The sequence below is a fragment of the Lonchura striata genome, chromosome 14, assembly GCF_050655825.1.
Source record: "Lonchura striata isolate lonStrDom1 chromosome 14, ASM5065582v1, whole genome shotgun sequence".
Taxonomy (NCBI): domain Eukaryota; kingdom Metazoa; phylum Chordata; class Aves; order Passeriformes; family Estrildidae; genus Lonchura; species Lonchura striata.
In genome coordinates this window covers 1,653,984-1,675,175 of record NC_140716.1, presented here as the reverse complement: position 1 = coordinate 1,675,175, position 21,192 = coordinate 1,653,984, and the positions used below count along the sequence as shown (strand labels likewise).

Genomic DNA, 21,192 nt, shown 5'->3' with positions numbered 1-21,192 from the left:
GAGTTGGATATGGGAGTTAGAAAAGTAGGTTTGTAGTTTTAGTATCTCTTTTAAATAGTAAATTAATGTATTACAGCATAGTTATAATAAAGAAATCATTCAGCTTTCTGGAGTCAGCCATTATTTCTTCCCACTGGCTTCACCTGACTGACAATAATTCCCTGCTCTGTCCCTGCATTTCTCCACTGACCCCACCAGAGCCGTGCTGCTTCCATCCCCAGCCCTGCTCCCTGCAAACCCTGCTCCTTCCCAGTGAGCCAGAGTGAAAGCCTAACAGGGTGGAAATCTATTTGCATTTAGGTGAAATGTGCCCCTCTGAGCTTGCTAGCATAAGTAAAATATGCTGTTAACTTGGTAGCTTTGTAAAACTGCCCCAGCTGAGGAGAAAGAACGCAAATTTCCGAGCTGAAAAGAGATAAAAAAGACTCCTCGGACCTTGAAACAGCACGGAGTGACCCAGGAGTTCTTTCTGTACTTTCTGACAAAAACTGAGTACAAGTGTAACTAGCTGTAGGTGCAACGTGAAATCAGCAGAATGAATATGCATAAACCTATTGTGAAATTCTATGCATATGCAAATTAGTAAGGAGTAATAAAAAAGGATCGGGAGTTCTCAGGGGTACAAGTCTCCTTTGAAAGGGAACCAGCGCTGTGATAAACATACCATCCCTACAAATCTTTATAGGAATTTAATTGATATATACCCCTTTGTAGGGGTTTGATTTTTCGAGCCAACCTGGCCCTCAGAGCTGCTCCCACCCATGGATTTGTCCCTGAAATTCCCTGTTTGCCCACAGCATGGCAGGGTGAGGTGGAATTCCAAGTTGGAACCCGGAGCCCGGAGGATCCTGGTGGATCCTGCCAGGAGGGGCTGGGAGGGGAGAGCTCCTGCCCGAGCAGAGCCCCCAAAAAGAGGTTTTCCCTTGGATCCCACACTGCTCCCCAAGCTGACACCACCCAGGCTCTGCTGGGCACTGGCACGTGGGATAACATGTGGGATAAAACATGGGATAACACGTGAGATGGCATGGGATAAAACAGGATAACATGGGATAAAACATGGGATAACACCTGAGATGGCATGGGATAAAACATGGGATAACACATGGGATAAAACAGGATAACATGGGATAAAACATGGGATAACACATGAGATGGCATGGGATAAAACAGGGGATAACACAGGGGATAAAACATGGGATAACACAGGGGATAGCATGGGATGAAACATGAGATAACACATGGGATAAAACATGAGAGAGATGGCATAAAACATGGCATAACACAGGGAACAACATGGGATAAAACATGGGATAACACAGGGGTTAAAGCATGGGATAGGATAGGATAAAACATGGGATGAAACATGGGATAGCATGGGATGAAACATGGGATGAAACATGGGATAAGACATGGGATAAGACAGGGAATAAAGCAAGGGACAAAACATAGGACAAAACATGGGATAACCCACAGCACAGAACGTGGGATAAGACATCCAGGCTGTCCCAGACAAGGTGTGGGATCTCAAAGCCCTTCTCCCACCAGCCCACAGCCCCACCTCTTCTCCCAGCCAGGATTTGGGATTTCTTCCCTCTAACAAGCAGGACACGCAAAGGAGAGGCCAGAACTGCAAAGAGCAGGATGGAGCAGCAGGAATGGGAACGTTGCACTGCTCCAGCAGCAAAGGCTCCACCACCTGCACCTCTGCCACCTTCCAAGGCCAGAGGAGGGTCCCAGAGTCTGTCCCAAGCTGTCACCCCCACGCTGGCCACGGGAACTGACCCACGAGCCACGAAGCTCCTTCAGAGCTGCTCTTTGGGATCAGGCTGAGCTTCCCCCAGGCACGGAGATCCCAGCCCTGGCTCTCTCCCACTGGAGATGATTTCCCTTCCCACAAAAGCCCATCTCCACCTTCACCTCCACTTGGGCTGCACCTTTCTGTCCCAGAGGCCACTGCAGGAGGAGCCTCAGCAGGGCAAGGAGGGAATTCCAATTCCTCACATCCTGCCAGGGCCTTCAGCCCAAGAACTGCAGGGCAAGGAGGGAATTCCAATTCCTTACACCCTGCCAGGACCTTCAGCCCAAGAACTGCAGGGCAAAGAGGGAATTCCAATTCCTTACACCCTGCCAGGACCTTCAGCCCAAGAACTGCAGGGCAAGGAGGGAATTCCAATTCCTCACACCCTGCCAGGACCTTCAGCTTCAGCCCAGCACTGCCAGATGTTGGGGGCTCTCCCTCCAAGCCATCCCAGGCCCCCTCGGATATTTAATCTCTCCAGTCTGGGGTGTGAGGGTCAGGCCCGGGTTTTCCTGCAGATGCTACAAATCTTCCCAGCTTTTAGCATCACCTTTTAACGAGGCTGTAAATCACCAGGCACTTCTCAGGTGACCCTGTAATTGCCCATTTGTGTCTCTGAGCAGAACTCAGCCCTATTCCTCTGTGGGAATCCAGAGCTTCACTCTGGCTGCCCTGGAACCCATAGACAGAGATCACTGACAGGCTCTACAGAGCCCCCAGAGACACTGGCTGTGATCTCTGTCCATGGAAAAGAGTTTTCAATCTTACAGGATCAATTACCACCTCTGAGTGTTTGATATCAGTAATAATTAAGTGTGGCACAGGTGCAAAAGTAAAATTTTAGGATTCTAGATGAGGGGTCCAAAGGGGACAAGATGGAGGAAATTGGGTGTGCCTTGTCCTTTTTCTCCTTCTTCATGCCCTCCATGTCTCACTGTGGTGTTGGCATTTTTCTGTTGGTTCAGGCTGGGGACACACTGTCCAACGTAGGTGACAGATATTGGCACGTTCTTGTAAATGCAGCCCAGGGAGTTTCTGGTATTGAATGTTTGTCACATCCCACTGAGGGCAGAGCCCCACACGCTGCCCTGCAGGACAGAGCTGGGCAGGGCAGCAGAACATGTGAGAGAGAAACAGAATAAACAACCTGGAAACCAGCACAGACCAATTATGGCTTCTGCTTTGGCAGGGGGCTGACAGACAGACTTTCTACAATTTTGGGATCATCAACACCACAGATTCCAACATTCCTCCTCCTCTCTGCAGCCAAGGAGAGCTGCTGGGAGCAAAGCCTGGGGTTCTGCGTGCCCTTTCCTCCTCCAGCAAAGCCCTCTCCTGGCATCTGTGCTTCAGCTGCAGCGTGGCAGCACGAGGAGAGGGCGAGGAGCTGATAGAGGAAGATGAAAAAAAGGTTGCATGGGTCTGTTCCTCATGTGAGCCTCGCTGCTCACAGCCTTTGATTGCCACACAAATAAAAGATGGAAATGCACTGCAGGCAAAGGAATTAATTAAGGGGAGAAGAAAGGAGCATCAGTCTGTTGGAGGCCTGGCATCAATTCCCAGCCCAGTTTTGAAGTGGCAACAGTTCTCCCTGTTCTTTTCCAGTTGCTCTCCTCTGTCCTGCACGGCGACTGGGGGAGCTGGCAGCACGTCTGGGGCCTCACTCTGCTCATCCTGAGCTGACCCAGCTGGCACAGGACGAACCTGCCTGGCTGGGGGGGCACCACCCCAGCACCTTCCACCTGCTCCCCCTGCCTTCCTCCGAGCCGCTGAGCTCCTCAAAGCGCTGGGACCCAGAGTGGTTTGGGGTTTTTTATGGACTGGGAGATGGTTTGGGTGTTTTCATGGCCTGGGAGCTGGTTTGGGGGTTTTCATGGTTCTGGGAGGTGGTTTGGGAGATGGCTTGGTGGTTTATATGACCTGGGAGGTGGTTTGGGGTTTTCACAACCTGGGAGGTGATTTGGGAGGTGGTTTGGGGGTTTTCATGGCCTGGGAGATGGTTTTGGAGGTGGTTTGGTGGTTTTCATGGCCTGGGAGATTGTTTGGGAGATGGTTTGAGGGTTTATATGGCCTGGGAGATGGTTTGGGAGATGGTTTGGGAGATGGTTTGGGAGATGGTTTGGTGGTTTTCATGGCCTGGGAGATGGTTTGGGGGTTTTTATGGACTGGGATGTGGTTTGGGGGTTTTCAATGGCCTGGGAGGTGTTTTGGGAGATGGTTTGGGGGTTTTTATGGCTGGGAGATGGTTTGGGAGATGTTTACATCTCCAAAAGGTTTCCTGACCTCTGCTGCTGAGGTTTTGCTGCGGGTGAGAAGATCTTGAACCATCTCCAGCCCCCTTCCAGCTCAAACTGGGGTTGTGTTCAAATACAGCTGCACCTTCACAGGCTGCTGGTTCTCCTGTTCCTGGGGCACTTTTCTTGTCTTCAGGACATGCTGGCTTCGAGCAAGAACTGAAACTCCCCCTGTGCCGAGGCTCCACGACTCAAAAATCATCAAATCCCTGGGAATGGATTCCGAATAAAATAATTTTTTTCTGAATAAGTATTATTTCCGAATAAAACCAGAATAAAACCACAGTTTTATTCAGAATGGATTCCAATAAAAGTGGATTCTGCCAATTTATTCGGAATGGATTCTGAATAAAACCACCCTCTCCTCCACCCTTCTGTTCAGCTGCATGCAAAGGGTGAGCTCTGTCCCCAGGAGCTTCCCAGCTGAGCCCAGGGGGTCTCACAGCCAGGTTTCTTTCCAAGGAACACTGCTCAGCCCTGCTCTGTTCCATCAGCTCCACGCCCACCCAGCAGCAGTGGGGTGGTTCTGGGGTCAGAGCCGGGTACATCACACACACACAGCTGAGCGTGGAAGTCATCAGCCCATGGTGCCATGAAACCAGAAACCCCCAACAACCAGGTGTGTGTTGACACTTGCAGCGATTTGTTTGCTTGTGGCGCTGACATGGGGCTCGCACAGCTGGGCACAGCTGGAGTTAGGTGCTCCCTGAACCTGTGAGCCTTTGTTTAAAAGCATGTCGCCCAGGAAAAAAAAAAATGTTTAGAAAAGGTCTTGCACCACCAGAGTGATTCGTGCTGAAAGGAATCTCCCCTTCCCAGTGTCTGTTCAGTAATTCAAGTTTTATGAGCCCCTAACATGACCGAGGCCTGGGTGTGATCCCTGCTCAGCCCCGTGCATGCAGGACACCCTCACAGGCTTCCTGATGCTCCTCAAAGCAGCCAAATATGAATTTTTCATGCTCACACCAAGAGCAGCACTGCACGAGGCTGTCCCTCATTATCTGCCTTGTAAGGAGACGGGGATCAAACGCAGGGACAGAGTGACACGTCCCTGCTGATGGCACAGAGGGTAATTAGCCGGCATGTCACACTCAGGCTAACGAGGGAGAGCTGCTGGGGGTCCCAGCCCCAGCCCCTGCCCAGGGCTGGGGGCTCTGAGGCCATCCCTGCTCCCCTCTGGTCCCCAGGGACCAGCTGGATCAGCGGGGCCGTCCCAGTTTGGGATGTTCTGTGACTCTGAGCTCAGCGATGTCCCCATCACGCCCCAGGGGCTGGGGGAGGTTGGGGTGATTGTCCCTGGTGGTTCCCTAAACCAGCCCAGGGGTTTGGGGCGCTGGGGACACCGACTGGGAGAAAGTGTGGGATGGGATGCAAACAGCCAGAGGGACACAGCCACCGCCCTGGGGGACACGAGTGACCTGGAGCCACCTGCCAGGGGTGACAGCAGCCACAGAACCGGGAGGCAGTGTGCTTCCATCTGTCCCACAGCACCCAAACTGAGCCCTGGGCTCCCCAAACTCCCTGCAAACCTCCGGCCTCACACCCGCTCCAAACACCAGAGCCATGCTGTGTGTAGTAGAGATAATTCACGCCATTTCTAGGATGATTTATGTGGTATTGAATATTTGTTGGAGTGTACACGTTTGTATTGGGACTCCCCCCCACCCTCGCAGGGAAACCTGGTGTGTGTTGGAACCCGATTGACACGTAAAAGGATGTGGCTGGCCAGGAGATGGGGATGGGCCATGGCTGGAGAGATGCGGGGACACCAGGAGCTGATCATTGAGTGAGCAAACTGAGATGGAGATCATGGACCTGAGATGGATACCATGGACCTGGGATGGATACCATGGACCTGGGATGGATACCATGGACCTGAGATGGATACCATGGACCTGGGATGGATACCATGGACCTGGGATGGATACCATGGACCTGAGATGGATGTCATGGACCTGGGATGATGGATACCATGGACCTGAGATAGATGCCATGGACCTGGGTTGATGGATATCATGGAAATCCTGGGGCAGATCCATGTGAATGCAGCGTTCCCATAAATTTCATCAAGGGATTCAACAACTCCACACATTGAATTGTTCTTCTTCATCACCAAAATGAAAATCTCATTAACCTATGGACTCTGAATGGAAGAAAAGTCTGACTGCCGAAATCTTGGCCTCAGGTGGAATTTTCCCTATAAAAACCAAATTTTCCCTATAAAAACCGCTCGTGCCAGGCTGGAGGTGTGTGGGCATGGAGGGAAACCTCTGCTGAGGCTGAATTCTGGTGCCGACCCCGGGCTTGGCTCTGTTCTTTCCTTGTGGCTGGCTAGATAGAATTTGATTGCCAAAGAAATATTTTATCTTTTCATATTAATTTGGCTGGACAAATTTTCATTTATAACAGCCAGGACCCCAAGAAACCTGGAAGGCCAGGGCAGGATGGTGAAATCCATAACCCAAAATACCACTCAGAGCTGTGAAGAAGAAGGTAAAGAATAAGGATTGGTTATTGCCTTACAGCTTTTATCTTAGCTCTCTATATATTGCTATATTCTACAACTTTAAACGTCAAGTTTGTGACTCTCTGATACGACACGCTTCTAATCAACTACAAACTCGTTATCCCAGTGCCATCCATCAGTTTTGGGGAGCTTTCTCCATGGCCTCGGGTCAAATGTAGAGTTCTCTGGGGAGTCAGAATCTGCCAGCACAGAAACTCAGCGTGTGGAGCTCCAGCAGCAGCCCAGGGATGCTCCCAGCCCCGTGTCCCACCCCAGTGTCCCACCCAGTGTCCCACCCAGTGTCCCACCCAGTGTCCCACCCAGTGTCCCACCCCAGTGTCCCACCCAGTGTCCCACCCAGTGTCCCACCCAGTGTCCCACCCCAGTGTCCCACCCAGTGTCCCACCCCAGTGTCCCAGCCCAGTGTCCCACCCCAGTGTCCCACCCAGTGTCCCAGCCCACGGAGCAGGACGGGCCGTGGGGATGCCGGTGTCCCTCGGGGCGCTGGCAGCAGCCCCGGCTCCTTTGTCACGCTCAGGGCTGTGACACTGCGGGGGGACGTTCCGCCTGCCCTGCCCCCAAAATCCGGACCAGCCGTGCCTCCCTCAACAAAACCCAAATCCTCGCCTCCAAGGACTTGGCAGCAGCGCCTCGAGTTTTTTCTCAGGCTTGTGTGGCTGCGGAAGATGAATTTGGGAAGCAGAGGGAGCGGCCGGTGGGTCTTGGGGATGAATAAATCCCCCCCCACGATCGCCGGGCTGGCACTGGCAGGAAAAGGGGGACAGCCCTGGAGAGGGATGGGGACAGCCCTGGAGAGGGATGGAGACCACGGGGACAGCGGTGTCCCCCCCGGGATATTGGTGTCCCCCCAGGATATCAGTGTCCTCCCCAGGAACATCAGTGTCCCCCCAGGATATCAGTGTCCTCCCGGGACATCGGTGTCCCTTCTGGGACATCAGTGTGCCCCCCAGGATATCAGTGTGCCCCCCTGGACATCAGTGTGCCCCCCAGGATATCAGTGTGCCCCCCTGGACATCAGTGTGCCCCCCAGGATATCAGTGTCCCCCCAGGATATCGGTGTCCTCCCAGGACATCAGTGTCCCCCTCACTCAGGACATCATTGTCCTCCCCAGGACATCAGTGTCCCCCCATGGACATCAGTGTGCCCCCTGGGACATCGGTGACCCTTCCTGGACATCAGTGTCCTCCCAGGACATCAGTGTGCCCCCCAGGATATCAGTGTCCCCCCCTGGACATCAGTGTCCTCCCCAGGATATCGGTGACCCCCCCTAGACATCAGTGTCCCTCCCGGGCTATCAGTGTCCCTTCTGGGACATCAGTGTCCACCCAGGACATCAGTGTCCCCCCAGGACATCAATGTCCCCCCAGGACATCAGCGTCCTCCCAGGACATCAGTGTCCCCCCAGGACATCAATGTCCCCCCTGGGACATCGGTGTCCCCTCCCCGGCTGCCGGGATTGATCAATCGGCTGCAGGGATTGATCAAGCGCGCTAACGATCGATCTATGGTGCTGCTGGGAATTGGGGGATTTCCTTGGTTTCCACTCAAATCGCCATTTCCTCCCTGGCAGGGTGGCCCTGGAGCGGGGGATCTGTCCCTTGGAATTCCCGGGGGGCACAGGGGGCTGAGGCAGGTGGGCACAGGGAGATACTTGGGCACAAGCAGCACCTACAGAATCCTCCAGAGAGGGGAAAATAAAATGCACTGAAATCATCTGATGTAGGGCTGTGGAGATGGCACATGCATTTTGGGATCCTGCCCTGATGGGGGCTTGATTTCACCCCCAGAAGGAATTACGGAGTTGTGGAATCACGGTTGGAAAAGCCCTCTGAGATCGTCCTGTCCAACCATCCCTGTCCCCAAGTGCCACATCCCCAGGGCTGCTAAATCCCCTCGGGGATGGGAACTCCACCCCTGCCCTGGGCAGCTGTGCCAGGGCTGGACAGCCCCTCCAGGAGGAAATTCTCCCAAATATTAAAATAGAAATTCAAATCAAATATCAAATATAAATTCACCCTGAGCTCCCCTGGCCCAGCCCGAGGCCGTTCCCTCTCCTCCTGTCCCTGTTCCCTGGGAACAGATCCCAAATCCCCCCCGGCTGTCCCCTCCTGGGAGGAGCTGTGCAGAGCCACAAGGTCCCCCTGAGCTCCTTTGCTCCAGGCTGAGCCCCTCAGCTCCCTCAGGAACTCTCCAGCCCCTTCCCAGCTCCCTCAGGAACTCTCCAGCCCCTTCCCAGCTCCCTCAGGGATTCTCCAGCCCCTTCCAGCTCCCTCAGGGAAGGGTTTGGGATGGGTTTGGGATGGATTTGGGGTAGGTTTGGGGTGGGTTTGGGATGCTGCGGCTCTGGAGCAGCTGGGAAGTTGCACAGGGCAGGAGGCCCCGGCAGCCCCACCGAGCAGAGCCGGGATGTCCCCCCGGGATGGGACCTGTCACATTCCCTGGCCCTTCCCATCAATCACCCCCGCGTCCCTTTCTTCATGATTTGTTTAAATTTGCATAACGCGGCTGCGAATCCCCGGCTGCCTCAGCCCGAAGGGCAGGGAAGGGGATGCCAATTCTTCACTCCAGCTACAGAAAACCCTCCAGGTGTGCCCAGGGCCAGGTGTGCCCACGGCCACAGCTCCCCGAGTGATAAATCAGTAGCAAAATGGTCAATCAGCCTTTCCCTGCCCAAGGATCTTAACGAGGTCACAGCCTTGCTCTCGCCACACTAATGAGTGGAGATTCCTAATAAGACCTCGGTGACAAGTGACTGTATTAATGTAATTCTCTCCTGCTCCTGATCAATTTTGGGTGTTAAGATGCAGAGCAGCCCCGGGGGCGTGGGAGGCTCCTGCCACCCCCTCGCTGGGGGCTGCTGGCTGGGAGAGAGGAGATTATTCCCCTCGTGTCCCTGCCTCCCACGAGATTTCCTTGCTGGAACACACCAGAACCACTCCCAGGAGGAGCCCAGCAGCTCATCCCACTCCCAAAGTGCTGCTGTTATCCCAAGCTGCCCAAAACATTCCGTGCTGGGGCTTTAACAGCCCAAATAGTGAATTCTTCTGAATTTCAGCCATTGCCTCACACATTTCAGCCTGGGAGCAGCGCTGGTCAGGGCAGTCTGTGCTGGAACAGGGATGCTCCCTTTGGTCCACCTCAGCCGTGCAAACCTGGCTCGTTCCTGCTCTCCAGGAATGACAGGAGCTGGACACTGTCCCCCAGCCCTGGGGTGACCTGCAGGACCCCACTCTGCCCCCCGTGCCCCCTCCCCGTGCCCGTGCCCCGCCTGCCACATCCACATTTGCATCTCAAACGAGTTTTTGGCTCAGGGTGACTCACTTCAGGGATTCCTGTGATCTCAGAGCAGAGCGAGAAGGAGGGGAAATCCAAGGAGCTGCTGTGAATTTTCCACCCAGGACTATCACCACATAAAGGTAAAAAGTGTAAAACCCGAGCTGAGACCTCAGCCCTGCCACGGGGAAAGCTCAGGGCTGTGACCACCACGAGTTTGTCATGGTGGGATTGGGGGGTCTGGGCTGTTCTTCACGTGGGGTGAATTTGGGCAGGTCCTGGCACTGGTGCCCAGAGCAGCTGGGGCTGCCCCTGGATCCCTGGCAGTGCCCAAGGCCAGGCTGGCCAGGGCTTGGAGCAGCCTGGGACAGTGGAAGGTGTCCCTGCCATGGCAGGGGTGGGATGAGTTGATCTTTGAGGTGCCTTCCAACACAAACCATTCCAGGATTCCATGAATTCCCACAGGAAAGCAAAGACTCATCTTAAACCACTGCCCTGACATGCCCAGCATGGACCAGCTCTTGCTGCCTTCACCCCTCAGACCAGACTTACAACCAAGTCCCACTGAAGATTCTCAGAACATCCTTGTGCTCCTCACTTTCATATTTTGGCCATCCCAAGAGCCAGGATGTGGGGAGGAAGGAGCTGCCAGACTCAGTCCCACCCTGTTCCCAGAGCCTGTCCTGCAGAGGAACATCCATCCATCCAATCCCTCATTCATCCATCCATCCATCCATCCATCATCCATCCATCATCCATCTTTTCTCCATCTTTTATCCATCCATCTCTCCATCCATCCAATCCTTCATCCATTCATTATCCATCCATCCATCATACATCCCTCCATCCCTCCATCCATCTCCCATCCATCCAATCCTTCATCCATTCATCTCCCATCCATCCATCCATCCATTCATCATCCATCCATCCATCCATCCATCCATCCATCCATCCATCCATCCATATCCCATCCATCCATAATCCAACCATCTCTCCATCCATCCATGATCCATCCATCCATCCATCCATCCATCATCCATCTTTTCTCCATCTTTTATCCATCCATCTCTCCATCCATCCAATCCTTCATCCATTCATCTCCCATCCATCCATCCATCCCTCCATCATCCATCCATATCCCATCTATCCATAATCCAACCATCTCTCCATCCATCCATGATCCATCCATCCATCCATCCATCCCTCATCCATCCATCTTTTATCCATCCCTCATCCACCCATCCCTCCCTCTCTCCCCCAGCTCCCTAAGCAGGAGGATTTCCACAGCCCTTTGAAAAGCCATTTAGAGCTAAGTCTCGGCATTAAACCTGGCCTTTCCTCGGGCAGCTTTTCAATCCCTGCCCGAGCCTGTTGCAGCAGAAAGTTTTTGAAAAGGTCAGGAGGAAGCTTTTAAGCATCTTTGCCAATTAAGTGCTGTCCCCCCCTCCCCGCCGCCGGAGCTGCCCGTCTCCTCCCAGGGGAAGGTAATTACTATTTTATAAATAAGCTTTGAACTCTCTTAAGTAATTGTCTCTCCTTGCATGAAGGCACCCTCTAAATCCACCGGCCTTTTCCACCTTCTGTCACTATCTAGAAAAAATCCAGGGGAAAAAAAAAATCCACCTAATACCTTTAAGGAGAAACTCCCAAACTTTCCTTTACACTGCACTGATCACTTCTCCAAGCTTTCAGTAATTCCACTAACAGAAGCCTTGTGGCTTTCTGGTGAATTTTTTGGCAATATTTGACATATTTTCAAAACTTCTCTTGAGTTACGTGGACAAAAAAAAAAAAAAAGCCATGTTTCCATATTTCAATTTCTACCCCCTGAGGTTACAACGGAGAGCACAAGAGAAAGGACAGGAATAAAGAAGCCTTTTCCAAAGGTATTAATTCCCATAATATTTTTCTTTTTAAACAGCCCTGTGATTTCTGGGTGTATTTAAGCAGCCTGGGATAGAAATGCTGGCAGATCCGAAATCCTTTAGGAACTCAGGTTACTCCTGCCCAGCCCGGGTGTAATCCCCCCATTTATTTAACAGAGCCGGAGACAGGGAAAGCATTCCTGAGCCGGGAAGAGCAGCTTCCACCCTGCAAATCGCAGCTTTTATCCCCAAAATCCCAACCAACATTAACAGGCAGCTCCAACCACCGGAGCCCCACACGATCTGAGCGACAGCACAAGGAACAGCGCGACTTCATTTCCCCCGGAGGCTGAGCCCGGCTCAAATTCGGGCTCCCAAACGTGCACTTGATGGGATCGGGGAGAAAACCCGGCCGTGTGGAAATAAAGCAATAAGAGCACGAGAATGGGGGCAGGAGGGTTGAGCTGTGCTCCTCAGCCCATCACCGACCCCCCAAAACAGGACAGGCACAGCCCCTCTCCCTCCCCAGCCGCAGCCATCGCAGCTGGGAGCCCTTTAAATGGTTTCGAATGTTAATTCCTCATCGTGGCAGTAAAAGCTATTTTTAATCCCACGTGAAAGCAGTTTGCAGCAACCCAAACTTTGCACGAATTACGGATTGCTTCCCAAGAGCGGGCAGTGCTGGGTGTGTGTCGGGGAGCAGAAAACAGGCACATCAGCCTGGTCCTAAGAGTAGCGCTGGGACAGTGCACGAAAGCCAACCCAAAACACTACACGCCTTAAGTAAAAGCTTTAATGTCTCTTATTCTTCGTTAAAATCAGCTATTTCTCAGGTTTCCCGCATGTTTTCTTTGTACTCCAGGTTTCATTTCCCAAACACGGAGGTGAGGATGCGGGGGAAGCTGAGACAGAAAGGTCTCACTTGTGAATGGAAGTGGAAAAAAAAAAAAAAATAAAAGATAAAAGATTGCAAAGTAATAAAGGCGAGAAGCTGCAGGGCTGAGCGTCTGCGAGTGGCCCGGGAAAACAAGGGCAGCTCTGAAATCGAGTCCATCAGGAGGGAGATTAGCGGTGCCGATGAATAAAGATAAACGTCCCGGAGCAGCTCCGGCCGCGCTGCTTTGTCTCTCCCACCTCTGCGCTTCCCCCAGGAAAGCTCGCCCTGGAAGGGGCCACGAGAGCGCTGCCAAAATCCGCAGCCCGGTGGCTCCGGAGGAGCCGGTTCCATTCAGCAGCTCGGCTATAGAGTGGCTCGATCTGTCTGTACAATCACAACACGCACAAAAACCCCTCCAGGCACCTACTTAGCTGCACTTTTCAGCTGCCAAGAACGCTCCCGGCAAAAGTCAAAAGAGCAGCGCCGCGGCCGCGTCCTTCCCCTGTCGCTCAAAGGCGTCGGGGTTGCGAGGTTCCGAGATAACAAAGTCTGGCTCAAGAAATCCTGGATGCCTTTCAAGAGCGTTATTCGCTCCTGTGAATGGGGCTGGCGAAGGGGAGGGGGCAAACCCCACTCCCCCTCCACCCCGCCGGAGGTTCTCCCGAGCTGGGACACGCCAGCAGGAGCACAGAGGGATGAGGAACCCCACGGGGAGTTCAGGAGGAACCCCACGGGGAGTTCCTCCCCACTCGTGCCAGATTTCGTGTTGGCAAAACCGAGAATGGAAAGTGAAGTTTGGTCTCTGAGAGTCTCGGAGCTCTGGGCTGGCTCTGCAGGGCCAGAGGATGCTCGGTGGGGATTCCAGCTCCTCGCGTCCCTCTGGCTGCAGGGGGACAATCGCTAGACATCCCATAGTGCTTTTTAATACTTCTGCTGCAAAGGGTATGAAAATAGGGGATTTTTTACAATTCCTACAACCCCGCTGCGTGCACTGCCAGGGCTCGGTCCCAAGGGACGTGGGGTGAGGGAGCCTTGGCCCAGCACCATTCCTGCCTCAGCCTTCCTTTGGCCCTTGGAAAAACAGGAAAAAACCAGGATGGAGGAGAGGGCCAGGGATCCCAGATCACACAGGGAAACCCGAGACAGGGGAAAACCCACTGACACCGAGCCATGGTGCCACAAAGCTTTGGGGACACAAAGATGGGGACCAGGAGACCTCTCTGGATGGGCTGCGTGGGGCTCAGAGCTTTGCACAGGATTCCCTCAGAGCTGAATTCCCTTTCGTGCAAGCCAGGCCCCTCTCCCAGCACCGCCAGGCTCCCCAAAGCTGCTGCTCCCCTCCTCTCCTGCCTCCATCCCCCCAAAAGCTGTGCCAAAGGCAGCCGGAGCCGCCGGGACCTCTGCGTGGGAAGCAGAGCGGCTTGGGCATCCCAAAAGGGAACAATCCCATGCCAGGATTCTGCTAGGCCCCCAAAACGTCCCCAGTGGAGCAGAGCAGTGCCCCAGGAGAGCCCCAGCCCCAGCAGACAAGGGGTGACCCCGTCCCAAATGTCCCCTGTGAGCCCAAACCCGCTCCCCCCACACCGAGGGGGTTCCTCAAACCCCTTCACCCCACAAATGCTGTTTTCCTCCATGCCCACGGGCACAGGCAGGACCCCCCACACCTTCCTTCACAGGCACTCCGAGGTTTGCAGTGGATTTCTGAACATCACCCCAAAGTGCTCGGATTCAGTTCAGCTTTTCCCGTTTGTCCTCACCTACATTCCCAAATATCAAACACAGTCCCAGGCTCCCAAAGGGGACCCCCCCCACACCCAGCAGCACGCCAGCATCACCTCTTCTTTTTTATTTAAGTTTCCTTCAAGCAGCACTGAGTGCCAAAAAAATTAAAATTGTGTTTTGCTTGAGGAGAAAACATCCCATCATGCTTGGATCAGCCATTAAATCATTTACGCTGCAGCCTCAAAAAGGTGTTTAATCTTCTTAGAATTAGCTAAAGCTGTAGTAACTCAAGGAATTCTGTAGGAGATGCTTTTGCAGAACATTTTCCTTTCACTACTACTACTACAAAAAAAAAAAAAAAAGGGCTTTGGGCCATTTCAAATTTAAATTAAATAAAACAATCCAGTAAGAATAAATTATTTCAGTCAGTGACTTAAAACAAACTACTCATCACCCACGAGGAGATGCTCCTGCCAGGGCAGGGAAATCACTACGGGACGGAGCTACTAAGCAAGAACAAAATAATTCTGGAGTGATACTTCCAAGGGAATTCTTTTTCCACATTTACTCAAAACAAGCAACAACCTACAGGTGCCTTCGGGCCAAATATGCTGGCGTGAGAAGCAGTTGGTGTAATTTCGGTTTCCTAGCAAGTTCAAATATTTTAAAAATGTTTACACCACTTTGGAGATATCCATAGGAAAAACCCGATTTTCTGTCCAACTTCTCTTTCCCTCCACTCCAGCACATCCCAGCTTTAAACATTTAGCTCTGTCTGGCTTTGCCGAGGATAAAATCCCTCGGTACTGCGAGGTCTTGTGAGAAGACAAAACAAGAGGCAGAGAGGAGAGGAAGCGAAGGGAAATAGTTGTGTGTGTGATTAAAACCACACTTTATGCAGCGTTCAAGTAAAACATCTCCCGATTTCTGCCTCGCCCCGGAGGATGCGGATTCTCCCCAGCCCAGAAAACCTTCGCCGCTCCATTTCTCCAAATTTACCACAACCACATGCGGGATCATCTCGAAACTGGTGTCAGGCCAAGCTCCCTGCAAGCACTTCCAGCACTAAAAACGCGCAGCAGGGCCGCCCAAAGGAAGATTTGATTTATTTCTGCGACTCTCCGCGCTCCGTCCCGCGAGCCTCGCCGAGCGATATGAGAGCGCTCGATCTTCCCCGCGTTAATGATGCTCTCGCAGTCATTAAAGTCCCGTTCTGCCAAGCCGGAGCCGGCTCGCAGTCCTCACCCCCCCCCAAAAAAAAAAAAAAAAGATGAGTGCTCATCATTATTGCTCCTCGAGCAGCGCGGACCCGAGCGGAGCGGAGGAACGAGCTCATAAATCAGGGGGATATTCGTGCAGCCGTAAAAATAAGCGCCGCTACTTAACTGGGTTTTGAAGGTGTGTTAAGTCTTAACTTTACAGCCCAGATGTGGGCTCGGAGAGCTGAAAGTCTGCGGGTAAGATTACCACTACAATTACTCTTTCCATTAAACACGCTGATTTTTCCCAGGTTGTTGCTTCGGCGAGGGTTGGGAGGCTGCAGCCTCCCCCAAAAGACGGAGAGAAACGCGGTATTCCCGCGGGGAGCAGGGGCTGGCCAGGCAGGAAGGACAGGGAGAGCTACTCCTTTTATGATTTTCAGATGTTTCCCCGGGAACACCACGGCGCTTTCATACATCGACAACGTTTGGATTGCCTTCAGAATTAACGGGGCAGATTCCACCCCCGGCTTCAAGGGACTTAGCGCTCCCGACTCCGCTTGGCCCGGCCGCTCTGGAGCTGGCCAGGAGACGCGGGTTTAATACACTCCACATGCACAGTAGCTGCTCTTCCGAATGTTTTATCGCCTGAACGGCTCAATCCCATCGAAACCCTCCAAAAAAAAAACAAAAAAAACCTTGGATCACTGCAGCTCTGCCCTCTGCCACAAACCCACCGAGGATCCCACGGATTCCCCCCTCGCCCGCTCAGGAGCAAGCCCGAGGTCCTCGCTTATTTATGTTTTTTTTTTTTAGAAACCACACGAATAAAACAATTCCTAAAGGAGCCCAGTGGGCAAACGGGGGCGCGGCTGGGGGGATAAAGCGCTAAAGGTTAAAATCGCGACGCCCGGGGAGCGAAACGAGCACATTTCTGCTGCCGGCTCCGTCCCTGGCCGGGCGGGATGCGGGATGGGAGGCGCAGGGACAGGGAGGAAAACGGGGACGAGGGGACAAGGGGAGCGCTTTTCACACTGCAGCAGCCCAAAAGCAGCCGCCAGCCCCTTCCCCAGCCCTGGCGGGGGTCGGGGCTGCCGCCCCCCGCTCGTCCCGCCGGGGACCCGCACCCTCCCCCGGCCCCGCTTTCTCTGCCGGGACCCGCCTGTTGCGGAGCCGGTCCGGGCAGCAATTACCGCATCTCCGCGCTAATTACCGACCCCCTCAATCACCCCCCCCCCCACCACCACCACCACCACCGCCGCCTCCTCACCTGTACCAGCGCAGCCCCTTCTCGTAGCACCTGTCGAAGAAGTGGGGCTCGGCACCCACCGCCCGCACCCCGGGGTGCGCCCGCAGGAACTCCAGCAGCGCCCGCGTCCCGCCCTTCTTCACGCCCACGATGATGGCCTGGGGGAAGCGGCGGCTGCCGCCCCCCGAGGAGCCCCCGGAGCCCCCCGAGGAGCCCCCCGAGGAGCCCCCCGAGCCCCCCGGCGCCGCGGGCAGCGCGGCGGGCGGCGGCCGCAGCAGCGCGGGCGGCAGCGGCTCGCAGGGCCCGGGCAGGCAGGAGAAGAAGTAGGTGAAGAACAGGATCATGGTGAGGAGCAGCGAGGCGCGGCGGCCCCCGGCGGCTCCCAGCAGCCGCCCGCTACATCCCATCGGGGGCCGCGCATCCCGCGCCGCCGCCGCGCCCCCCTCGGCGCTCCCCGAGCCCCCCACGCCCACCCGCGGGGCGGGGGAGGGCGAGGAACACGCGCGTGGGGCGGTGACGCCCCGAGGAGGGGAAGGGAGGGGAGGGAGGGGAGGGAGGGGATTGGGAAGGGGCGCGGCACACGCGGGATCCCCGCGGGGACAGACCCGAGCCCCCCTCCCCACTCCCACGCGTGGCCGCCACCCGCACGGGGCAGCGCTCCCGGCCCTGCCACACAGGGGACACGTCGCCCCACATTTCCCTGTGTTCTCACGTGTTTTCCCTGTGTTTTCCTTTTTCCCCCCCACGTTTCTGCTGGTTTTTCCATGTTACCCCACATTTCCCTGTGTTACTCCATGTTTTCACTTTTTCCCCACATTTCCCCTATTTATTTCCCCACGTCTCCCTATTTTCTCACATTTCCCCCATTTATTTTCCCACATTTCCCCTATTTATTTTCCCACATTTCCCCTATTTATTTTCCCACATTTCCCCTATTTATTTTCCCACATTTCCCTTATTCATTTTCCCACATTTCCCCTATTCATTTTCCCACATTTCCCTTATTCATTTTCCCACATTTCCCCTATTCATTTTCCCACATTTCTCCCTCTTTTCCCACATTTCTCCCTCTTTTCCGACATCTCCCCTATTTATTTTCCCACATTTCTCCCTATTTCCCCACATTTCCACACATTTCCCCGTGTTTTCCCATATTTTTACCGCGCTTCCCCGTGTTTCCACACGCTTCCCACGTTTCCCTGTGTTCTCACACGTTTTCCCGTGATTTCCCACATTTCTCCATGCTTCACCACTTTTTCCCATCCATTTTTCTCCCTCCCTGTATTCCCTGCCCCTCTCACCATTCCCGGGGCTCCTGTGGGTGTTTTTGGGGTCCCACTCCAGCAGTAGAGCAGGATCCCAGGCAGGCACCAGTGTGGTGTCTTAATTAGCAAATTAACGTAATTAACTCTCTTTAGAATGGAACTCCCGGGTTTTCCAGGAGCTGCCGAGTGGGGGGACGGGGATCCAGGGCCTGGCACGGGGAGGGGACAGCAGGGCTGGACTGGGGTCCCTGAAAATCCTGTAGGGCCACAGTGGGGACTTGTAGGATGGCAGTGCTGCAGGGTGACACGGGGACAGGGCTGGGGGGTGACAGGGCTGCAGGGTGACACGGGGACAGGATGGCAGGGTGACAGGGCTGCAGGGTGACACGGTGACAGTGACAGGACTGCAGGGTGGCAGTGTGGGGGCAGGGCTGCAGGGTGACAGCATCACAGGGTGACATAGTGACAAGGCTGCAGGGTGACGCGGTCACAGGGTGACACGGTCACAGGGTGACACAGTGAGAGGGCTGCAGGGTGACACAGTCACAGGGTGACATGGTGACAAGGCTGCAGGGTGACAGGGTCAGAGGATGGCAGGACTGCAGGGCGACACGGTCAAAGGGTGACATGGTGACAGGGCTGCAGGGTGACACGGTCACAAGGTGACATGGTGACAGGGCTGCAGGGTGACAGGGTGACACGGCTGCCTGGCTGCAGGGCTTTGTGCCCTCTCGTGGCTGCCTCTCGGGCTGCTGGAGCTCACAGAGGGACGGACAGGGACAGACGGGACGGACAGGGATGGACAGGGACGGACGGGACAGACGGGACAGACAGGGACGGACAGGACGGACAGGGATGGATGGACAGGGACGGACAGGATGGACAGGGATGGACAGGATGGACAGGATGGATGGGATGGACAAGGATGGACAGGGACGGATGAGACGGACAGGGATGGACGGGATGGACGGGACGGACAGACACAGGACGGACAGGGACAGATGGACACGGGCCGGAGCAGCCTGGAGCCCTCCCAGCGCCCAGGGAGCAGCGTGGCACCGCGGCGGCTGCCGGGGGTGCCGAGGTTTGGGCTGGGCATTGCCCGGCCCGGGGCTGCAGTGCTTTGTGACTCTGAGCTGCGTGTGCCAGCAAGTTCCCTCAGGCACACGGAGCAATCCTTCTCCAGCCTCACCAAAGACAACCATCACAAGCTTGTCCAGGCCCAAAAAGCAGAAACAACGGGGAATTAAAGAGAGAAAAACAAGGAGGACCTTCACTACCTAAAGCTATAATTGAACAATGAACCCCAAAATGCAAACGGACCAAAACTTACAGAAGCAGAGGGAGACCTCGTGCATTTTTGGGACCGTTTTGGTTCATCTTGTGTGCGGCCCTGGCCGGGCTCTTGCAGTGCCCAAAGTGGATCCACGGAGGCCTTTGGATAAATCCCTGCTTTATTCTGTAACTCTGCTCCAGCTCAGCCTTCTGCAGGCTCACTAGCGGAGCAGCTCCCTGAGCACAAACACACCCACCCGTGCCACCCGCCAGCCCGGGCGCCTCTCCGTGAGCCATTGGAAACAGGAGCTGCTCCAGCTCCCTGTTTGCCTTGGGAGGGGGAATGTTGCTCTTGGAAAATGCCAACTTGTCCAAATGGAAACGTTTGGCAGGAGCAGACCCGTCCGGAGAAAATCCTGTCCCAGCGCAGCCAGGGAGACTCCAGGAGGGTGGGAGGGGGGAGCAGGGCACCCACCCTCCTCGCCCTGGCAGGGCTGGTGCCACGGCGCCTCTTGGCACCGCCAGCTCCCCGCAGTGCAGTCAGAGGCTTCCTTTCTCACCTCCAAAATTTGGGAAAAAGGCTCAGAACACGAGTCTGCGGTCAGGGCCAGGCGCCGAGGGCTTGGGATGTGCCCAAGGTCACCCCAGCCCCGTGTCTGGAAGAGTTTGGGGCCCCTGCAGGAGGGTCCCTGGACTCAGGCCAGACCCCACCAGACAGACAGCTCAGGCAATGGAGGATGAGCAGCTCACATGCAAGCTTTTAGCAAAATCGGGGCATTTGGGTTGAAATAAATGAGTTGTGCAACGTTCTCCCTGTGTCTGGTGGCCCTGGCTGGCAGTGGCCACGCTCACAGCTCCGTGGCCACCCCGGGGTGGCCGTGCCAGGGCCTCGCCAGCCTCGACTGTCCCCACTGAGGCACAGCAAGGGTTCTTCTCCCCTCCCAGGGTCCTGGCAGGAGTGAGCAGCCCCTGGGCAGCCCCAGGGCCGGGCTGGTGGCCCGGCAGCTCCCTGGGAGCTGTGGCCACCGGGCGGGAGATGCTCCATGGAGGAGCGAGGCCAAATCCTGGCCAGAGCAGCGGGATCAGCTCTTCCCATAAACCCCGACCCAGGAGAAGTGACGAGCGCCACCAGGGCACAAACCCAGCGGCATCAGCACAGCACCACCCCAAAACCAGCAGCGTGGGACCCCTCTGATGCCCCCAGCACTGTCACCTCCTCCAGACCCCCCCTGTGCCCACCAGCGCGGGCAGGCGGGAGCTGCTTTGGGATTTGTGCGGTTTCCCCGGGTTTGTTGTTCCAAAGAGAGAAAGGAAAGGGCTCGGGGGGATGAAAAGCGCTTTAGGAACACGGGGATCATTTGGCAGGTCACCTCCGCGGCGCGGCTTGCGGGGCTGATAAAGGCGAGCGAGCTTCCCAGGGGCGCGCACAGCTTGATTGGGAGCGGCGGCAATTAGCGCGGCCGGCCCAATCCAATTAGCGCGGCACAAACACGGCCCAGCCAGAAAAGGCAGCTCGGGGAGAGGAAACCCCATCCCCAGGGATGTCCCCCCGCCGTCCCCAGGGATGTCCCCAAAGCCCCGCCAGGTCACCCCCGCTGTCCCCACCTCGGGCTCATGCACACCGGGATGTCCCCAGGAGGTTTGGCAGTGCCACCACCCTGCTCTTGTCCCATCGGGGGCTCTGCAAAGGCTTTGAAAAGGTTTTTCCCCAAGATTTTTTTTTTATCTGCTGGGTTTTATGGGGAAACCACCAGCAACGTGACGGTGCCGGGGGATTTCTCCCAGTCCTGCAGTGGGGAGAGGCAGGGTGGAGAGGGAAAATTCCAGGTGGGACCGTCAGGGCT

General features: G+C 55.1%; 1 protein-coding gene across 1 annotated transcript in view; it reads right to left on the bottom strand.

Moving 5' to 3' along the window:
• The window catches only part of HS3ST6 (heparan sulfate-glucosamine 3-sulfotransferase 6), a 34,866-nt gene extending 17,573 nt beyond the window's left edge, over positions 1-17,293 (bottom strand). Inside the window, exon 1 of the mRNA XM_031506104.3 lies at positions 16,830-17,293. Within this exon, the coding sequence (XP_031361964.1) occupies positions 16,830-17,215 (386 nt within the window). The 5' untranslated portion in view covers positions 17,216-17,293. The remainder of the gene's footprint in view (positions 1-16,829) is intronic.
• Between the last annotated feature and the right edge of the window lie 3,899 nt (positions 17,294-21,192).